The 20129-nt window shown below is 42.1% G+C and overlaps 1 protein-coding gene across 1 annotated transcript in view; it reads left to right on the top strand.

Annotated features, from left to right (window-relative positions):
- WWTR1 (WW domain containing transcription regulator 1) overlaps nucleotides 1-20129 on the top strand; it is a 129381-nt gene that overhangs the window by 58454 nt on the left and 50798 nt on the right. Inside the window, exon 3 of the mRNA XM_007188119.3 lies at nucleotides 19503-19639. Within this exon, the coding sequence (XP_007188181.1) occupies nucleotides 19503-19639 (137 nt within the window). The remainder of the gene's footprint in view (nucleotides 1-19502; nucleotides 19640-20129) is intronic.

Here is a 20129-nt window from a genome sequence, read left to right as displayed (position 1 = left end):
CACGTCTCTCTGTGTGTATTCTTTTCTTCTTTCACGAAACTATTTGAAAGCAAGTTACAGGCAACATGAGATTTCACCGCTGCATACTTCAGCATGCAGCTCCTAAGAACATCCTTTTTACACAATAACAAATACCATGATTACCCAAGAAAATTAGCCTTAGTTAAATAATGTAACTGAATATACAGGCCTTATTCTCCCAGTTGTAAAATATCTTTAGCAGCCGTGTGTGTGTGTGTGTGTGTGTATGTGTGTTCACATATTGCATTTAGTTTTATGTCTCTGTTTTGATTCAGAAATGTGCCCCTCTCTTACCATTTTGTTTCTTTTTCACAACATTAACTTTTTTAAAAAAAAACATTTTAGACCAATATTCCACGTGCGTTTCTTATGATTAAATTAGGTCAAACATTTTGACAAAAGTACAACATAGGTCATTTTGTGAATTTCTTATTGCATGACATCAAGATACAAACAGTACTTTCTTAATATCACCTAATATCCAGTGCATATCCAGACTTTCCCAATTGTCTCAGATTTTTTTAACATCGATTTGTCAAAGCAAATATTGTGCATCATTTTTTAAAAATTTATTTATTTTATTTTTGCCTGCGTTGGGTCTTCGTTGCTGTGCGTGGGCTTTCTCTAGTTGTGGCGAGTGGGGGCTACTCTTCGTTGCAGTACATGGGCTTATTGCGGTGGCTTCTCTTATTGCGGAGCATGAGCTCTAGGCACGCGGGGTTCAGTAGTTGTGGCATGTGGGCTCAGTAGTTGTGGTGCACGGGCTTAGTTGCTCCGCGGCATGTGGGAACTTCCCAGACCAGGGCTCGAACCCGTGTCCCCTGCATTGGCAGGCAGATTCTTAACCACTGCACTACCAGGGAAGCCCTGTGCATCATTTTCTAAAACAAAGTAGAAAAATAGACCAGTCTTAATTCTGTTCCTCGTAAATACTTTAGAGTAATGCTTATGTTTCTGCTAGATGGCAACTACATCCATTTTCTTTTATAGAAATTACTTTTAATACTGAAATAATTAAAAAATTGAAATAACTTCTCTTAATTACTTTAAAAATGAACTATAATTTTTGTAGAAAAGTACACAAATCTTAAGTATGTTGCTTGATGAATTTTCACAAATTGGACACACCACCTAAGCAGCTTTCAAGAAACAGGACCTTCCCAGCTCCAATAAGTACCCCATCTACCCCTTCTAGACCCCCGCATTCTCCAGGGTTTCCACTATGTCCGGTGTCATGGGATCATTTGCCTGCTCAAAATTACTTCTATTTCCCTAAAACAGGGATCACAAATTAGAGAAGCCATAAAAGATATGTATATTGTAGTTAGGAATTATGAAAACCCACGGTCAATCAAAGACATTTTAGATGATATACTGTATATATTTTCACACAAAATAATTCCCACAACAATGTGTTACATAATGGTTTCATTCAGTGGCTCCCCCTGCTTCCCGAGAAATGGGATTTAATCCAAAACGCTAAAGGTTAAGTTATCAATAGAACTCAAAGGGTATTTTGTTTCCATTTGTGTAAGTCGCTTAATGTTTTTTAAGCCCGCGCATATGTTAACAATGGAGGCTGTCAGTTACAGGCGAGCTTAGCAAGGCATTCCTGGAGTTCTCCTCAGGGGTGAGCATCCCGAAGCGAATTCAGGAAAAGTGCAACTCTTTTCACTGAAGGAAAGTATTTTAATTAGTAACTCTCAAAGGATAATAAACAGTCAAATAATTCTGAAATCACTTGGCTTTGGGACAAGTCATTACCATGAGCATGCAGTTAAAAAAAGAAAGAAAACAAGGCTGGGGGCATGTATAATCAGTTAAATACAAGTAATTACATTATGAGGTCTTCATGACAATTTTATGGTACATTAACAATGTGGAAAGGCATGCATCCTGTATTCTAGTAGGAAAGCCGACAGACAGTACAGTGTATGTGCAAGTATCTTGACCCAAGGTTCGTTTTCATGGACTTCTAGGCTGTTGGGCTCTGCAGTTGCTAACAGGTATCCTTCTAATGGGCTGAACTGGGTAGAGAGGTGTCCAGTGAAGCCTTCTTAGATGACCCACATAAATCAGGTCAGGTGGGTCCTATATTTGCATCTGGGTAGTATTGCTGTAGGTACCTGAGTGTGACTTTGATCTGTGTGCCTGGATTTTTTTCTGGGGGGCGGGGGGGAAGAATCTACCTCCTCTGGTGTGGTTTTCAATGTGGCATGCCCTAGTGACATTAGTTCTGAAGTGACTTGCTAAAGTTAGAAAGTGAGATTGAACAGCTGGGTTGATGGCCTAGTGCTGGGTTCCCACCAGTTGTTTCAAGGGGATGGAGAGGAGCCACCCAGAGTGCTTTGCAGCAGCTGTGACCCCAGCCGAGGGAAGCTACATTTTGAAAGCACACTAAGAATAGACAGATACTTACAGGCTCCCGATTTTAAAGTAAGGAAGAAGGTTAAAAGCTTCTGGGTGCTACCATTGTAAAGCAATTATACTCCAATAAAGATGTTAAAAAAAAAAAAAAAAAGCTTCTGGGTGCAAACAGTTCAGTTCACTTTTTTAAAAACACACACACACACATACATGCTTATATATGCCTTTCTCTATCTCTCTTTAATCGACATGAACTCTGCTTTGAATAAACTCTGTCATTAGGATGCTTTGGAATCATGGCTTCATAGCCTCACACCCACATTTGCCCATGGGAACTGCCTATAGTTTTTTAGTTCTGGTCAGTTGGTAGCCAATAAGAAAAATATTACTACAGCAATAAAAATATTGCTGTAATATCTGAAGTATATTGTGTGTTCAGACAACGCTGCTGGATTTAATCTGAAGCTATGCTTGGCAGAAACACCGCAAATGGTATATTCTAATTCCTAAAATGTATTCTACAGCATATTAATAAAGTGAAAAAAAGATTACACCTAAAATAAATTAGAGAAATGTTAGGTAAGCTAATTTAAACACAGAACCTTTTATAATAATGCATATATATTGTATAAATTTTAGGGGGGAAATATAACGTTCAGTGTTTCCCAAACTTATTTGATAACCAAACTTTTTTGGGTGCAATCTTGGGGGATTATCTTCTAGGACTAATATCCCATAGAACGTGCTTGAGGTTACCCTGCCCGTAACTGCATCTCCTCACAACCAGTGTGACTGAGCCCAAAAGATTTTGTCACCTGAGAAGTTGATTTTAGGTTGAAATGTCAGATGAGGTCCACCCATGCAGTGATGCTGTTGGCAGACTCAGAAGTGTCTTTCCCCCAAATTACCTCACAGTGACTTAGTGTTAATTACCGCCCCCGGGCGCCCCCGCACCCCCCCCCCCCCCCGCCCCCGCCATGCTCCCACCTTAGGGCACACTTTCATTTTCATCTTTTTGTCAAAATAGTTTTTATCAGGATTACGGCAATTTTCCAGACCAAAGCTCGATTGCCTGGCTTATCTTAACCTCTTTTTGTAGGAACATGTTGACAAAAATTTGTTCAAGGAACATTTTGGAGCAAAATAAGAAAATACAGATAGTTTATCTAGATAGTCATGTAAAGACGTGTTTCTGTCATTTTCCTCTTGATTTCATTTCCATGCAATAATAGACGTTTCTTTTCTCTCGTTAGACAACATATGATAACATGGGTACATATTCCTGTACTTTGTATTAAAATCATATTTAGTATGTGTCTGAGTATGCAAACGTGAACCTTTTCTCAAAAAGTCATTTAAAATGAACGCCAGTCCTCACAGTTCTGAGCTGTTTCTTCTAATATTTTCATTTCAGAGCACTTTACAAAAATGTACTTTGTGTAAATGTTAAAAATGTAAAATATTATGAAAAGCTGAAAGGGAGTAGCTTAGGAAAATTAGAATTATCTCCGATATTTCTTTTTCTCCCCATAAAAAGATTAAGTAGGAAAGATTCATCTACATGTTGAATTTCACTTAAGTAATTATAGTCAATTATAAAAGCCAGTAACCTAAAGTATTATAGAATGAACACATTTGTGGAGCATCAACCCTATTTGAATATTTTCCCTAGTAATAGACATTAGTGAAGACCAAAGACAAATCAGGCTGAAGCTGTTATTGTCAGAGTTTCTGAAGGAACAAACTTTACAGGACGCGGGACCTTTAACAGCCCCAGCTCTGGCTTGGAGCCCTGCTCAAGGCAGGCATGCTCGGTTGCTACCTTTGCGTCTCCAAATCCATCTTCAGAGTCCTTTTACCTCTTCCTTTTAAGTGATAGCAGGGAGTCTGGCTTTGTATTTGGTTTACATTTCTAAAGTAGTACTTGTATTTCTTCCTCTCCTTCCTCCCTACCATCAACTACAGGATCACATGGAGCTAATTTGTTTTACTGTCACGGGAGTCCCTTTTCTTGACAGGATGGGCCTGATTAAAACCAGGCCAGTTAAAAGGTCAACCTTGCAGGCAAGTGTACACACTCCGTGACTCAAGGGCTTCAGGAGGGATGAGGAGGGATGGTGGTGTGTTATGGAAGCAAGATGGGGGGCGGGGCGGGGTATCTATCTTGTGGGGTCCTTTCCTCCGAAGGACTGAGCTTGTAGTGGGACTGTTGTTCCAGGACTAAGTCAGGCTATCTGCAGCACCAGTTGTCCATACCCTCTTTTCCTTCCTTCCTAAGGGTCCAGGTTATTTGCATCAGCCTCTTTGGGTTCACAAGGCAGTATCATGTCATGGAAAAAAGCCCCAGATGCGACTCTGAGAGCAAGAGTGGGCTCTCTGCTGGGTCACATAGAACCTGAGGAAATTTATTAAGTCATTTAACTTTTCCCAACTCAGTTTCTGGATCTTAAAAATGGAAGTTAGTAAATCTGCTGTGTGAGGATCAAATTAAGATAATTTTTGAAGCTATAAAATGCTATATACATGCCAACTGTTGCTCTCAGACATTATTATTGCCATCATTATTGTGAATATTATGATGTATGACTAATAATGAATCATTATTATCATGACTGTCATTATTAATGAATATTAGTACCACTTCATTCATTCGTTCGTTCACGCATTCATTCATTTGACAAACATTTATTTATTGGGAGTTCCCTGGTGGTCTAGTGGTTAGGATTTGGCGCTTTCACTGCTGTAGTCCAGGTTCAGTCCTGATTGGGGAGCTGAGATCCCACAAGCCACGCGGCATGGCCAAATAACAACAACAACAAAAAGCATTTATTTATTGCTATATGCCCGAGGTGGTGCACTTTCAGGGTCCATGGAGGGTGGCACTCGGTGGTGGTTCAGTTGACCACTTTGCCGAATCAAACAAGAACGAACTGATAGTGATTTCATTTGTTTTAGAGGATGTTGCAGCATCCTCTAGATTTCATGTCCTTCCAGGGACCAGGAAAGAACACATTTTCCTGGCTGAGTTTTTTGAGCACTTGATACGTAAGGATATATAAGATATGCGTAAGATTCATTTGATACAGACACTGAGAAGCAAAATGATTTGTTAAAGGAAACTCATTAAATGCTTTCCTTCCTTCTTTCCTTCCTTTTTTTAGTCGTTTATTCCATGAGTAGTTTTTGATTACCTGCTGTGGGTCTTCCATACTCAATCCAATATTGGAACTACTGAGAACTTGAGCGCTTATTTAAAGTCTCCTTCAATTTCAACACCCTTTAAAAAAGTCTCATGGAAAGGAAAAATCTAAACACATCCTGTAGAGAAAATATTCCATACCATTTCCTCTGACCATTACTACGATCTTTATCCTGCTTCATTCTTTACACAGAGTTCCTCTGCAAGTCAGTGGGAACCGCGTAGCAAGGCTGAAGGCAGGATGTGCCTCAGAGCGGGAGGAGAAAGAGCCCTGTGGTTGGTCATCGGAATAGATTTAAACCGTTATTTGGAGCGACTATATAATTAACGTGGGGTTAAAAAATGATAAATACAGCTGCAAGGGCAGGTTTATTCCTTTAATAAGAAAAGCAGAAAGTCGGGAGCGATGAGAAGAAAACGAACACAGTGACATGAGGCATGCATTCTCTTTCCTAAGAAGAATCGAAGAGAGTTTCAACCTAATCTTTTGAGAGACAGTAAATGCCTCTCCCTTCTGGATTAGGCAGATGACAGGAGTAACAGCACCGCAGCTGGGAGTCTCCAAAGCTGACAGGTGCTGGATATAAGATGCCCCAGATCGTCCCGTGAAGTGTAGACAGTGCTCGGGATGACAGGCCCCGCTTGATCTGTCCGAGGACAGAGCTGCTCCGTCTGTTGACGCCTCGTTCAGGGTCCCCCCACCTCGCTCAAACAGCTGCCAGAGGCAGCCATGAAATATTGCTTAATTATAGAATTTCCCTTGATCCTCTTCATCCCTTCCTTCTACAGCTCCCCCCACCCCCTGGCCCCCTTGTGCCCCTCCGTGGTTCACAGCACCTTTAGGCTAAGCACTCAGAGGAGTATTATGGTGGTGCCTTTTCCAACTCACAGTTGAGGGACTCACAGATGTTCAACCCTACACTCTAGCTGTGGAATTATTCTCGGAGGCTGTAATTAGCAGTTTTAGGTTCAAAAGTGGAATGCAACATTATTTTTTAAGCAGGAAGTGAGTTTACTTGGAGTGGGGGAGGATAGCTTTTCTCATTCTTTCTCTCCTTTTTTCTGATTGAGAAATAATGCTACATTATTTTTTAAGCAGGAAGTGAGTTTACTTGGAGTGGGGGAGGATAGCTTTTCTCATTCTTTCTCTCCTTTTTTCTGATTGAGAAATAATGCTTATTGTACAAAATGGAGGAAGTATCAAGAAATCTAAAGATATGAATGAAACCTGCTTTCTCCTTATTCATATGTATGTATATTAACCAAAATAGGATCATGTTCACTTAGCAATATATTGTGAACATCTTTCCAGTTTAACAAATATAGATCTGTGTCATTTATAATGTCTGTTCAGTCTCCCATGGTCTGGCTGAACCATAATTTATTTAACCATTCGACACATTTAAGATATAAACAAAATTGCAATGGACATCCCTGCACATACATTTTGCATACTTGTTGTACTGGTTTGGAATTATGTTTGTGATTAACAGGGATGTGAAATGAGATTATTTATTTATCTCTAATGTTAAGGTAAGGTGGTCAAGGGCTGATGTGATGGCTGCACAGGTACTTGTCTTTTTCTACTTTGTTGTTCTTAATGAGTGGCTTTCATTCCTCATGATTTAGGAGGGCTGCTGTAGCTCTGGCCATCACGTCCACATTCCAAGCTGGAAGAAAGAAGGGTGGAAAGCAGAAAAGCTTGTGTATCCCTTCCATTTAAAGAACTTCCCCAGAATTTCACACAGCACTCTGTTTAGTGTCTAGAACTTAGTCTCTTGGCCACACTTAGCACCCAGAAGAGAGGGAGAGCAGATATTCAGAAGCAGCTGGCCATCTCTGCCATATCTCTCTAACTGTTTCCTTGGTATAAGCTTCGCAGAAGTGGAGTCTCTGGTCCAAAGCTTTTTAAAGGGTTTTGTAACGTGTTGACAAACTACTCTCCAGAAAGAGGTTACCGAGTTAAGTTTAGTAATATGCAAGAGTGACCCTTAGTGAGGCTGTGGGTTCTTGGGTGAGCATTTTTAAAGCTATTTTCCTGAAGCTGTGTTCTTTCTTTTGTTTAAATCACACATTCTGCAGAGGGTTGATGTGGCGGGTGTTGATATATTTACAGTTTTTTCTTCAAAATTGATGTCTGTACAAGTAGAGCATTCCTTCCAAATATTGGAAGGACATTTGGCTGAGAATTCAAACTCTGTTCACACGTTTCCTCCACTTCTAAGAAAACTTATTTGGAGATTGAATTAATAAACGAACCCAAGTAAGGTGGCTCCCTCCCAGTGTGAAAAATCTCCCTGCCAGTTAAGTAAATAGGCGCAGTGAAGAAGCTGTTCAGCCCACGTCTGTTCAGATATACAGATGTTTGATTTCTGTCACACTGTGGCATGGCCATCAGTAGCTCCAAAAATAAAGGAATCTTTTGCTTGGATTCCTCCTCTTGGGTGGGGTCTGTTTTCTCCTTCCGTGAAAGGATATTAAGGGTCATCATTATTGCCAAATTTTTATTGCTTTTGTTTAGATATTAACAAGTTTGGTGTCACTCTGTTTCTTAATTTGGTTATTCAGATACCTTAGCCTTTTTTTTTTTCCCATCTCTCTTTATCTTGCATAGGTTATATAATAAAATTCACCTCTCTTCAAAGTTAGAAAAGTGACCTGCCAAAGTATTACTAAGGGATCATATCAAAACAGATGATTATTCTAGTGCTACTTTTCAGTCAGAACTAACTTTGAAAAAAATATGATAGTTGGTGAATCTGTAGGTGACAGTACCTTGTATATTCTTACAAGTTTCCTAGAAGTTTAAAGTCTTATCAAAATTAAAATTACATACACATAAATAGATGTTTTTTTAATGAGAATTAATACCAGCCACTTCAGTGAAGAACAGTGGGGTTTGGATGGGGAAATAAGTCATAAAAAATGGAAACAGATCCATATTTCTGTTCTTTGTTAAATACAAAAGATTAAAGCCATAGTATATTTTTGATTAACATCCACCTGTGGGTACAAAGCTAACTCTCTTTGGTGTTTGCATTAACATGCTTTGTATAAAACTATAGTACTTTTAGGCTAAATTTGTTTTTCCATTTTGTTGAGTCACAGAAACTTCAAGTCTTCTTGCGTTTCTGTACCTAATCCGTACCCCTACATTTTGGGGCGAGCTATGGGGGTGAACTCTTGTAACCCTGTAAGTGATTAAAAAACTAAATTAGTGTAAAACTTCTTGAACATTTCTGTTAGGAAGGATGGAAAGCCATTAGATACTCTTTTTCTAGTATTCAGCCTTTTGCTTTTCACTTCAAGCTGAAATCCTTTCTACTTTATACATGAGGCTGAAAGTCTTGTGCTGACATGGGACGCTCATCACCGCTAAAAGTGCCTAATGAGGGCACTAGAGGAATCTCAGCTTTGGCCTTTTCTTACACTGGATCTGAGAGTTGTTATTGTTAGAATACAGGCTGGGAGGAGGGGTGGTAGTGAAGGAGCCACTGAGGCTGGTGGTTTGCTAGTTCTTTTGTGTTTTGAGAATGTTTTTGTCTCTAGATCAATTATTAACTAGCTACTCTATGTGAAATGAAATAAATCTGTAGTTTTTGCAGTGAATGAATGTGCGCTCTCATTTTCCCCCATTTTCTTGGGTTCATTGTACCCTAGGGTGTTTGCTGATTTTTTTGCATTTGAATTCCTCAGATCTTTGTAAAAAGTTGGGATACATTTTCATGAGAGAAAGAAGAAGAATTAATATTTATAGAGTGTCATGTGTGTCTGGCACTCGCGGGTGGGTGTTTTACTTTTGTTATTGGATGAAATATTCAAAACAACCTCATGAAAGGATGTTCTTCTGCCTATTTTACAGTGGAGGAAACTGAGGCTTGGAGATGCTAAGTAAAGTTTCAGTGGTCTCTTAACTGGTTAATTGCAGAGGCAAAGTTCAAAGCTACTGCAGTACTGCCTCATTTGGGTGATGCTTTCAACCAGAGATGCCAAGAAATACATGTAAAGAGACATTGTGGGCTGGGTTTACAGGAAACATAAGCAGTGTTGCCCGGTGATTATCTTCAAGGCCTCCAGTGTCCCTCTCCCCTCCCTGCCTGGGAAGCCTAACTCAACTCCCCTTCTTTTGTCTTCCATCCTCCAAACCGTTTCTTGCGAAATGAGATGCGGGCTGTGAAAAGCACCTCCAGTCTTTCTCCAGACTGGGGTTGGGGTTCGTGCCAGTCTTTTCTCTAGTTCCATGTGTCTTGTCTTTCAAACATGTGCAGAAAGTGACTGACACCCAGAGCCCAGGTGGCTCCTCCTCTTCCCAGAATTAAAAAAAAAAAAAAAAAAAAACCAACAAAAAGGAATTGACTCCCCCCACATGAATAGAGGAGAAACTAGACTAACCCAAAAGAATTTTTGGTTTTTAGGAGGTTTTGCCCTGTTACTTTGGGCAAGTGACATTTAGTTCATTTGGCCCCATTAGAACAAGCTGTGTGTCAATGTCCCATTTAAGAACAACTGGAAAAACAACACGTTGAAACACGTGTTGGGCACAGAAAGCCTGGAAAAACAACTTTCAAAGTATTTGAGCACTTAAAGTAGCTCGGTGGTTTAAAAAAAATTCTTTAAAATACTGATCGCGAGATTAAAGCTGCTTCCCAGATGTCAGATGCAGCTGATATGGGGAGCGTATCTAACATGCAGCTATCAAGATAGAATGTCAGGCTCTGGACCATTTATAATAACAATAAAAATAGGGGCTGTGCTCTGTTAACCTCCACACCACCCTTTATTTCATTGCCACTACCCACCCGATTGCCAGCTCCTAGGGCCCACGCTAGATCATCTTCTGTTCCGTCCATCCCGGAGGAAAGGACACTGCAGGCATTCAGGGCCATATGCCTATTTAAGTGGCATGAAGTCAACTCTCCATGCCTACCAAATCCCAACATAAGTATATGGGGACAGCATCACTTCATCTGGAGCTTGGCTGTAGAAACAGTACCATGTCCTAACTCTGGAAGGATCCATCTGTGTTGGACTTATTGAAAGACCTTATAATATACACAAAGCTTAGCAGACTGTACATTATGGGCCATTTAAAGGATTTTCAGTGGTAATTTTCACCACACTCCACATTTGCCAAAACTGATTTTGGAACTGAATCCTCATGGAAGATACAGTGCCAGTGTAAATGCATCTTGTCGAACGAACTGAATGAATGGATGAGTGCCTTTTACTTCCTTTGATAATTCTAGAATTTGCCATTCACTAGGAAACTCATCTTTTCTTCACTTCTCCTCATTCCCATCCCATATTTTTGTTTGTGAAAAAGGAAAAAGTGGGAAAAGAGGTACCAAGTACATATTTTATACTTGATACCTGGAAATAATGAAACGTGGTAAAATAAACTCTTACATTGTTGTTCGGTTTCAACACAGGAAACAACGTGATTTATAAATCTTTGAATATCATTATTGATCCTGACATGAAAAGCGAAAAAATAGGCTAAGCGTTGATACTACAATTGCAATACAGCCGAAGTTCTTTAATCGGGTGCTTGGCCAAAGGCAAACGGGCAAACAGAAACGCAGTCCTTTTTCTTCTTGCTTTTTTTGGGAATAGGAAAAATGAGGTGAAGCAAGAGCTGGCTCAGTTTGCAGAGCCCAAGTCGGGTTTGCCCCGGTCGGGTGGCGTTGGAGACCTCCGCGGGGATGACGGAGAGCCTCACACAATAGCTCAACCTCCGAAGCGAGGTCAGTGAGTCACACCTTGGGGCTGTGTCCGTGAGTCACCCGCTTCCCAAAGAGGCTTTCTCCAAAAGTGGTGTATTCATAGTGTCCCCTACTTTCCCGCCCCAGGGACAGAACGCTGGTAAATAAACCCCTGCAGGAAGGAACTACGTAGATTACAGCCTCACGTGGGCTCACTCTGCACTTCGGGGCTGACAGCAGCTCTGCCTGACTCAGCTCCTGCCCGGACCGAGCAGGGTCAGGAATGAACTTGCAGAAAAGCTGGTGATGCTCTGTGGAAAGGATTCACGTAGATAGATGCCCACAGCTGGCCGCGGCGGAAGTGCCCGCAGACCTTTCACGCTGCTGCGGCCCCTACTGCTGCTAATTTCAACAAGTAGAGACTTCTTGGCACTGCTGGGGTGGAAGTCGAGGATTAGAGCCCGGTGGTTAAAAATGCAATCCCTGCCATTCATTCGGAATTCCAGAGAACTCTGAAATTTTTTGAATTGGCAAGTGAATGGTAGAGACCGGAAGCGTGCACCAAAATAATACTTCTGGGCTGGTATCATCTTTTATTAGAGGATCCTAAAAAAATCCCCTACTTATATATGAATTATTAGTCCTGTGTCACAGACTGCAGCTATGTTTGATGAGCTGCCGAAGTGAAAATCTGACCGGAACCTTTTAATTCTAAATTACTTGTGGTTTCAAAGAAGGATGAGCTTTCTCAGCCAACACACTTCTGTTGTGTGAACAGTCACCTTTACTGTACGACATGAGAGAGTCAGTTTTTATAGCTTTCGGACTTAATCTATGAATGATATGAATGTTTTGCTGATGAATGTGTCCGCTAGGTACATTTGCAGCCTGACTTTTACCTCTTTGTATCTTCTGTTCTTATGAATCGGACTAGCAAGAGGTGGTGATGTTTAGGATCTGGGCAGAACAGAATAAGAATTGTAACCAATTGTAGTGTTACGAAAGCTGCTTTGGGACAAAGAATCGTCAATTGGGGTGACAGTAGGAAGGATGGCAACTTGGGAGGGAGAGTGGTGGCTTTAGAAAGAAAATAAAACATTAGCTATGGATCTGTTCTGCCAGGTGGAGAGCCAGCACTTTATTTCCGATTGTCAATGTATTCAGAAGCCAAATTCCCAGTAACCAGCTGGGCTGATAGGGTTAAACAGAGGGGAACAATTTACTGATGGCTACTCATCAGATCGGGTTGCCAGTTTAAACGTGGGCTTTGAGCTACCACTGCCGTGGGGCTCCCACTGTGATCAGCTCCCACTTCTCTCTGGGTTTGGTGACAGCAGAGGAACTAAGAAAGAGTGTGCCTCTGGGCCTGGGAGAATTAGTAAGTGTGTATTCCAGCTGTCTTTGTTCTTGTGGTTAAGACCCACCTCTGGTGTCAGTCGGAAGAGCCAAGTATCACTGGCAAAAAACAAAGCACAACAAAAGGCGCCACTCAAAGAAACGCAAGGTATGAGTAAGATATGATGTGTCATTTCCTAGGTCTTGAAATTTAAATCAGAACACACTGCCTACATGTTTAATGTGATTGAAACACAGGCAGCATTTATCCCTGAAATACAATAAAAAAGTAAACCAGCTTTTAGTGTCTGTATTTTAATTCTAATTGCGGAAAATTTTCAAAACTTTAATGTGAGTCTTGGGCAAGTCTTCTTGCCATCTGGTATAGGATTAAACACTGGCATAGTATTTGTTGTCTGCTGACAGCGGTTCCAGTTTACTTGGCAAGCCCTGCCTGGGAAATTATCAACCTCATGCAAATCTGTTTCAGTTTTCATTTTTAACGCTGATGAGTTTAATTGAACTGGTTCACAACAAGCAAGCTGCAAAGCTATTTCAGTTAGCAGTTTTTAAGCACATAATCTTCAGTGTATATATACTTTTGTTAGAACATTAAGAGGGTGGTGAATTGGCCTAGTAAGTCAAAAAAAATTTTAATGTCTGATTTTTAAAAATAAGATAATTTACTTTGGCCCTCGATTGGTCTTGTGAATATTATGGGGGTTGCAGGAGTATTGTTTTTCAAGTGCCTACAATGTGCAGGACACCTTGTTCTGCCCCTAGGGTCCTATCTATCATCAAAAGAGCTTATGTTCTATTGGAAGAGAAATATTAACACCCCCCCCCCCCCCAGACAAGAAAGAATGAAGGGAGAGGTTAAAGAGAAACTGGGATTGGCCAGGGGCTGAAGCCAGGCAGCACTGAATGTGAACTGAGTTTTGAGCCAGTCAGCCTTGGTTTTATGACCCCAGGTTGCCTTTAAATTCCCATCTCTTTGGTGTGGTTCTCTTTAACCACCTAGCTGGGCCTGGGTGGTAGAAAAGAAGACACTGCTTCTAAGTCCTGCCCTAATAGCTCTGTTGAGTATAGGGAGCCCTGAGTAATTTCTGACACTACCTAATGTGAAACTCTAATATATTAAGAGAGGAGGAGGAGTAAAAAGGCCAAACACTTATATTTGGAAATGAAATCTTTGCCCATAGAAATGAGCAAGCAGCTTATTATGTTGCTGCGAACTCTAAATTCTTTCAAAATTAAGCACTTATAATCATTCCTATTTTTATATCTTTGTATGCTTCCAGCAATACAAAATGTGTTACATAGGCCTTCTCTATTTCAGAAAGTCTTTGTTGTGTGGCTTCCTTCCATAAAGTTAGTGTAATAGGTCGTGAACTGGAGGGTAAATTCGTCCAAAAACACCAGGCCTTTTCCTGGGCTATAAGAAGTCGGTGGATTCTATTTTTACAGATAAGATTTTATCTTTGCCTTTCATGGTTCTGCTGCCAGTCAGGATTTTATATTTACAAAATGCTTTTCATTTTTATGCCTACCAAGTGCACGTGCACAATAGATACACAATCCACACTTGTTGAATAAAAACTTGAACCAAAGGTTGCCAGCCTTGGGCTGGAGGCTGGAGCTGCCTTCTGTGGATTTATTTGCTGAGGAAGTGAGCAGGGGAAGCCCAGTGAACTGTTCTTGAAATTGGCAGGTGACTTTGGCGGTTACAGGTTTCCTAGAGCAGACCTTTTTCACCCTTGCAAGAAGGAACCGGAGCATTTGTTGGCTTTTTTACACATCTCATGGATATGGGTGCTGAGACTAGGATGGGTTAAATGGCTTGTCCATGTAGGTCACACAGGGTCAGAGCTACATGAAAACTCAGGTATGTGTGACTCCAAGCCTGTGGTCTTTCCAGAGGCCATAGTGCCTCATACTGTCTCCCAGTAGGCTGTCAATGGCTAGGGGGGACTAAGGATCCTAGGGGTGACTTGGATCCCAGCTGTCCTTGGGATGAGTCTGGAGGTGGATTAAAGAAGGGATTATAGATAGAGAGGGTGGGGAAGGGATGGAGGGCAAGAGGAAAACCTGAGAGACTGGAGGAGAAGCCTGGAGGCCATTGCCCTCATCAAGGTGAAAGGTCATTCAGGGGGCTGGAAGGGTGGAAATAGGAGCTAAATTAACAATCCCCTGGAGGCCGATGGGAGGGGCCAGACCGATAAGAGAGGGTGGTAATGCTGCCCCCTCCCCACTGATTTCCATGACATTCTAACCCCCAACATAGAATTCTCCTAATACATAAGATGACTTTCTCAACTTGTATCTTTATTGAAGAACACATTAATTCTAGGAGGAAAAATTATTTAACACAGCACAGTTTTCCATAAGATACCATTTCCAGCCAAATATCTTCTCAGGGAAATGCTGAACTTTGTTGCCCCTGGGCAAAATGCAGGTCCTCAGAGCTGAGGCTTTTTGCCGACCTGGGCACCACAGACCCTGATGTGGTTGGAGGTTTGTCCTTTATGAGACTGTGAAGAAAGGCAGTATGGGAAGTAGTGGTCAAAGGGGCCCCCAAAGGAAGAGGAAAAGACCGCTCCGATTATCTTTCTTTCAGGTACCATTTCCGTTGCACACCACCCCAGGCCTCCATGTGAAACCCTTGCAGACATTTTTTAAGTCCAGGAAAATTGTGTGTGTGTGTGTGTGTGTGTGTGTGTGTGTGTCAAGAAGAGTTTTTCTTTCTCTTAGAAACTGGCATTCTTTTTTCTTTTTTTTTTTTTTGAAATAAATTATTTTATTTTATTTATTTATTGTTGGCTGTGTTCGGTCTTCGCTGCTGCGCATGGGCTTTCTCTAGTTGCGGCGAGCGGGGGCCGCCCCTCATCGCGGTGCGCGGGCCTCTCACTTCGGTGGCTTCTTATTGCGGAGCACGGGCTCCAGGCGGGGGGGCTTCAGCAATTGTGGCTCACGGGCCCAGTCGCTCCGCGGCATGTGGGATCCTCCCGGACCGGCGCTCGAACCCGTGTCCCCTGCATTGGCAGACGGACTCCCAACCACTGCGCCACCAGGGAAGCCCTCTTTTTTCTTTATAAAAAGCATGGAGCCATGTAATTGAATCCATTTCCCTTCTTACTTTGGCCACTCAAAAATAGGAGCCAAATCTGTAGTTTCTCTCCAATAACTTTTTAGTACCTATGACCTGCATATCCATGCATCATTTTCCTTTTTGTCTTTTTGCACCTTCACGAGTGTTTCTGTTTTTACTTGTTATGAAAACAATACATTATCACTGTTAAAAACTGGAAAGTACAGAAGAGTTTAGATAAGGGGGGAAAAAAAAGCTCCAGTGAGCATATTACTTGCATATATCACCATAAATACTTGGTATTTATTTTCTTTTTTTGTTACATTTTCATATGAAAACTGTATAGAATGTGTGATCATAGAATACACACTAATAGGCAGATTGAATATACATATGTAAGTATATATAAATATATAAATTTTTAAGAAAAACTAGACTTTTAAAATAGCAGAGACTTTTTCTTTCCTTCCTCCTTCCCTCCCTCCCTCCCTTCCTTCCTTCCTTCCCTCCCTCCCTCTCTCCTTCCTTCCTTTCTTTCTTTTTATCGATTTTTTTTTTGTTTTTTCCCTTAGACATTTTCTTGAAGTGGACTCTTTAAGGGAGTGACATCAGGGAGGGGTGGGAGTAGTAGGGAAGTGGGGATTAATCTAGCTAAACTGTGGGTCCTGGCAAACAGTAAGGCTGCACTGAGAAATACAAGAAAGGAAGTGACTCAGTAGCTCTGAGAGAAGGAGCAGAGATGAGACAGCAGTATGAAACAGCTTGTGGTTTATCCTACGTTTGGGAATGGGGTGAGGGGAGCTAAGTGATTTGAACAATAAGAGAATTTAATTTTCAAATCAAATCATGAGCAGTGGATTAAGTTCTTGTGAGCAGTGCCCTTGCTGTTGGCATTCAGACCAGGAGCCGCCCTGGATATCACATAAACTGAGCTTTAGAGCAAAGCTGCCGTGAGGTCGATGGATGTGCAGAGGCTGGGAGCTGGAGTGGCTTTCTTCTCAGAGTTGTTTCAGAGCAATGAGAACTGCTCACGTATGAAAGGCTCCCTCTTGTACTCAAGTCCTTGGGGAATACAGTGAGTGACACTTTTAATTAACAAACCCACTGGGAACAAAACTCCTTTAAAAGCGTTGGCTGGGTGTGGAGTTTGAAGGGTGGGCTGCGGAGACTCCCACGGTCCTGGGGGAGTTCTGGGGCTTGAAGCCACGGCTGAGTTGTGCATCTTTGGGGTCGGATCTATCGGGATGAGGGCCAGAGGGTCCACCCAGAAAGCCCTCACCTCTGTGGAGGCTGGCCAGCCGTGGTGGCAGTCCTCAGGCAAGCTGGGGTCCTCTACCACTTTGGGTGCGGGCCTTTCTGCTCTCCGCAGATTTGGGAATCCAAGCCCACTTGTTCAGAATGGGAGGGGAGAGTGGGGGACTGGCATTTGGGAATGCATCATTCCGGTTCCTGTATAGTTCTGACCACTGACAGATAGCTGAGTGTCTGTACACAGCAGCGTCCTTAAATGTCTTCCACCGTACGGTGTATGTCACTGCGTCTCACCGGGGCTGCGTTCATGCTGCTTCTACCACAGTATCAATATCCATGGTGCCAGAGGCTCTAAGAAAGGCTCACGAAAGAGAGAAGGATTCTTCTCCTCCTGGTACCACAGTGGAAAGGATTTCTGTAGGACGTGCCGACCTTGGGAAAACATGTTTTAGTAATAAGAGTCCTGAAGGTATAGCTAGTCAAAGGGTTTCTTAACTCTAATTACTTTGCTAAAGGGAGCTTACTTAATTTTCACATCCTCATCCATTGTTTCCTCACTTGGAAGGCCTGTGACAGACCCCCTGAGGCTGGCTATGAGTCTTCACAAGACCAAAAGTTGACAAAGGATTTTATGCAAGCTTTGAACAGAATTACAGTTATTAAACTTGAAGGTGTAACTACGACCGTTGTTTCTTCCTTTAGGCTTAGGTAATTGACTTTCATCTCTGTGGTTCAGCCCCCTACCCACCCCCTGACCCGTTTGTGTTTTTCTTAACAAAATCGTCTTGGTTTTTAATTTTTATTCCTCCCAGTTTATTTTTGATTATTTTTTAAAGACCACTGATGGCTCCTATAGTATGAAACTCAACAGTTAAACTTAATTTTGCTTCCTTTATGGAGGCTGACTTTTTTTTTTTTTTTTTTTAATCATACTCATTTTAAAGGCCTTCTTGGGAAAACATCCAAGTTTTCACTCAAGGCAATGAATGAGCTCCCCATGGCAATAACTTCCAGTCTGGGATGAAGAAATCTGAAGAATTTTAGCAGTGGCAGTATTCAGATGTGAGGAAACAGAAGCAAAATAAAAGATAAATACAACTCCAGTGCAGGAGATTGCACTGATTTAGGATTTAGCCTAATGATAGTAATAGTGGTTTCCTAGCTAAGGATTCAAAGGAAGCCATTGTTATTCAAAAGCAAGGTGTGTTTGAAAGGAGCAATCTCTCTCCTTTTCACGTGGATCCAGAAAGGTCTATAGTGTGTGGGGTTGACATTGCCCTTTGGTTTGGGAAAGACAACCTAGTTACAAGGCTTGGAACAAAGGACTGACATTCAGCTTCTGCTATCAAAGTTCGTTGTCTTTGATAAATACAGAAAGATCTCTGATACAGTTCATAAAACAAGAATTGTGGCACCAAATGAATATGCTTATCTTTAAAAGAAAAATGTAATAAACTCTCAGAAAAGAGTTTATGGAGTGGCACAGGGTCTTTAAGGCACCAGAAGAGACTTAAGATGTGGTCTGGAGGGAGGTAGACAAAGCTAGATGTCCCATCCATCTTTTTTTTTTTTTTTTCTTTTTGTTGTGCCACGAGGCATGTGGGATCTTCGTCCCCTGACCAGGGATCGAACCCGTGGCCCCTGCGGTGGAAGCGCAGAGTTGTAACCGCTGGACCACCAGGGAAGTCCCCCATCCATATTTCTAAGGACATATTGGAAACTCTGAGTAGAAGCTGATGTCATGCTAGTTTCTCTGAGATTAAGTTGTAATAACAAACCCTGGAAGTTGTATATGACCAAAAGTCTAATCACGTCTCCTCCCTCAGAAACCTTTATGCCTCAGCATCTGGGTTTCTCCATAATCTGGCACTTCCTACACTTATTTCCTGCTACCCTGTTCTCCAGCTACACAGTTGTTACCTTGCATGGTGGAACATAAACTTCTTGAGGGTTTATGTATTACCTATGTGGACCTCACAGTGTCTTACCCTTTGTAAGAGCTCAGTAATGTGATGTTTATGAGTTTGGTTTCCAGGGCCCTGTCTTTGGCTGAGGACAGGTGGAAGCATCCTCATTATGTCAGTTATATGAGCTGGGAGAGTGTGAGAGGGCTGGCGGGCAGGAGCGCAGGGTCCGGCTTTGGGGGAGGAGTTTGCACTGTGGTATCCCAGTGCTTGGATGGCAGTGAGCACAGGGGGTTGGAGAACGTAGGCTCCTTGGACCGTGGGGAGGAACGCTGGGGCTTGTCCATCCCTGGTAAGGCAGAAAATCCTTAAGAGGGTGTTTGCACATAGGGACAGCTGGTCAGCTAAGTCATGGACTTATGTTCAGAGAGTCCCCTGCAAAATCCCCAACGTGGCCCAGCTTGGATGGAGGGTAAGTGGGCAAGCCTGACCTTGGCTGAAAACAATGTGTCAACCTCTTATAAGCAGATCCTAAGGGAAGAAGAGCCAGCATCATTTAACTGTTGTGTTGTTACTGGTGATGATGATATTGATAATGCTAACAATGAAAGAGATAATTGTTTTCCTTCTTTTAGTCACATAGAAAAAATCACCACATGGCAAGACCCTAGGAAGGCGATGAATCAGCCCCTGAATCATATGAACCTCCACCCAGCTGCCACTTCCACACCAGCGCCCCAGAGGTCCATGGCCGTGTCTCAGCCGAATCTCGGTAAGCTTTGACCGGAGGTGGATAAACAAGTATTCAACCGAGGGCCTCTGGAGTTCAGAAGCAGCTCTGGTTGCTTCAGTGCCTACTCATGCACCCAGATAGTATCTTCTCCTCCCTCTCGGCTGCATTACCCTTTCACTGCCCTTGCCCTTTTCTTGGCCTCTTGGCTAAAGAGTTCATGACACTGCTACCAGGGTTTACACTACAGCTCCAGCATCCCCTCCAGTTGCATTTATTGAAGTTCTTTGAAAACTCACTTAGGCCTCCTGTCTTCATCCAGACCAAGGCAAGAAGAGCACTTAGACCCTTTCTGTGAATTTGGTCCCTGAAGACTGCCAAAGTGTACAATTCTGGCCTCAAATCTCTTTGCTCCGCCCCGCCCCCCAACAATGTGTGGTTAACACCAGACTAGGTGTTTTCTTGCCTTATCTCATTCAGTCCTCACAACAACCCTACAAGAAGTGACAGTATTCCCATTTTATAGATGCAG

Source organism: Balaenoptera acutorostrata, chromosome 4 (genome assembly GCF_949987535.1).
Source record: "Balaenoptera acutorostrata chromosome 4, mBalAcu1.1, whole genome shotgun sequence".
NCBI classification, from domain to species: Eukaryota; Metazoa; Chordata; class Mammalia; order Artiodactyla; family Balaenopteridae; genus Balaenoptera; species Balaenoptera acutorostrata.
The sequence above is the reverse complement of the archived record's forward strand: the minus strand, read 5'-3'. Positions and strand labels throughout refer to the sequence as shown.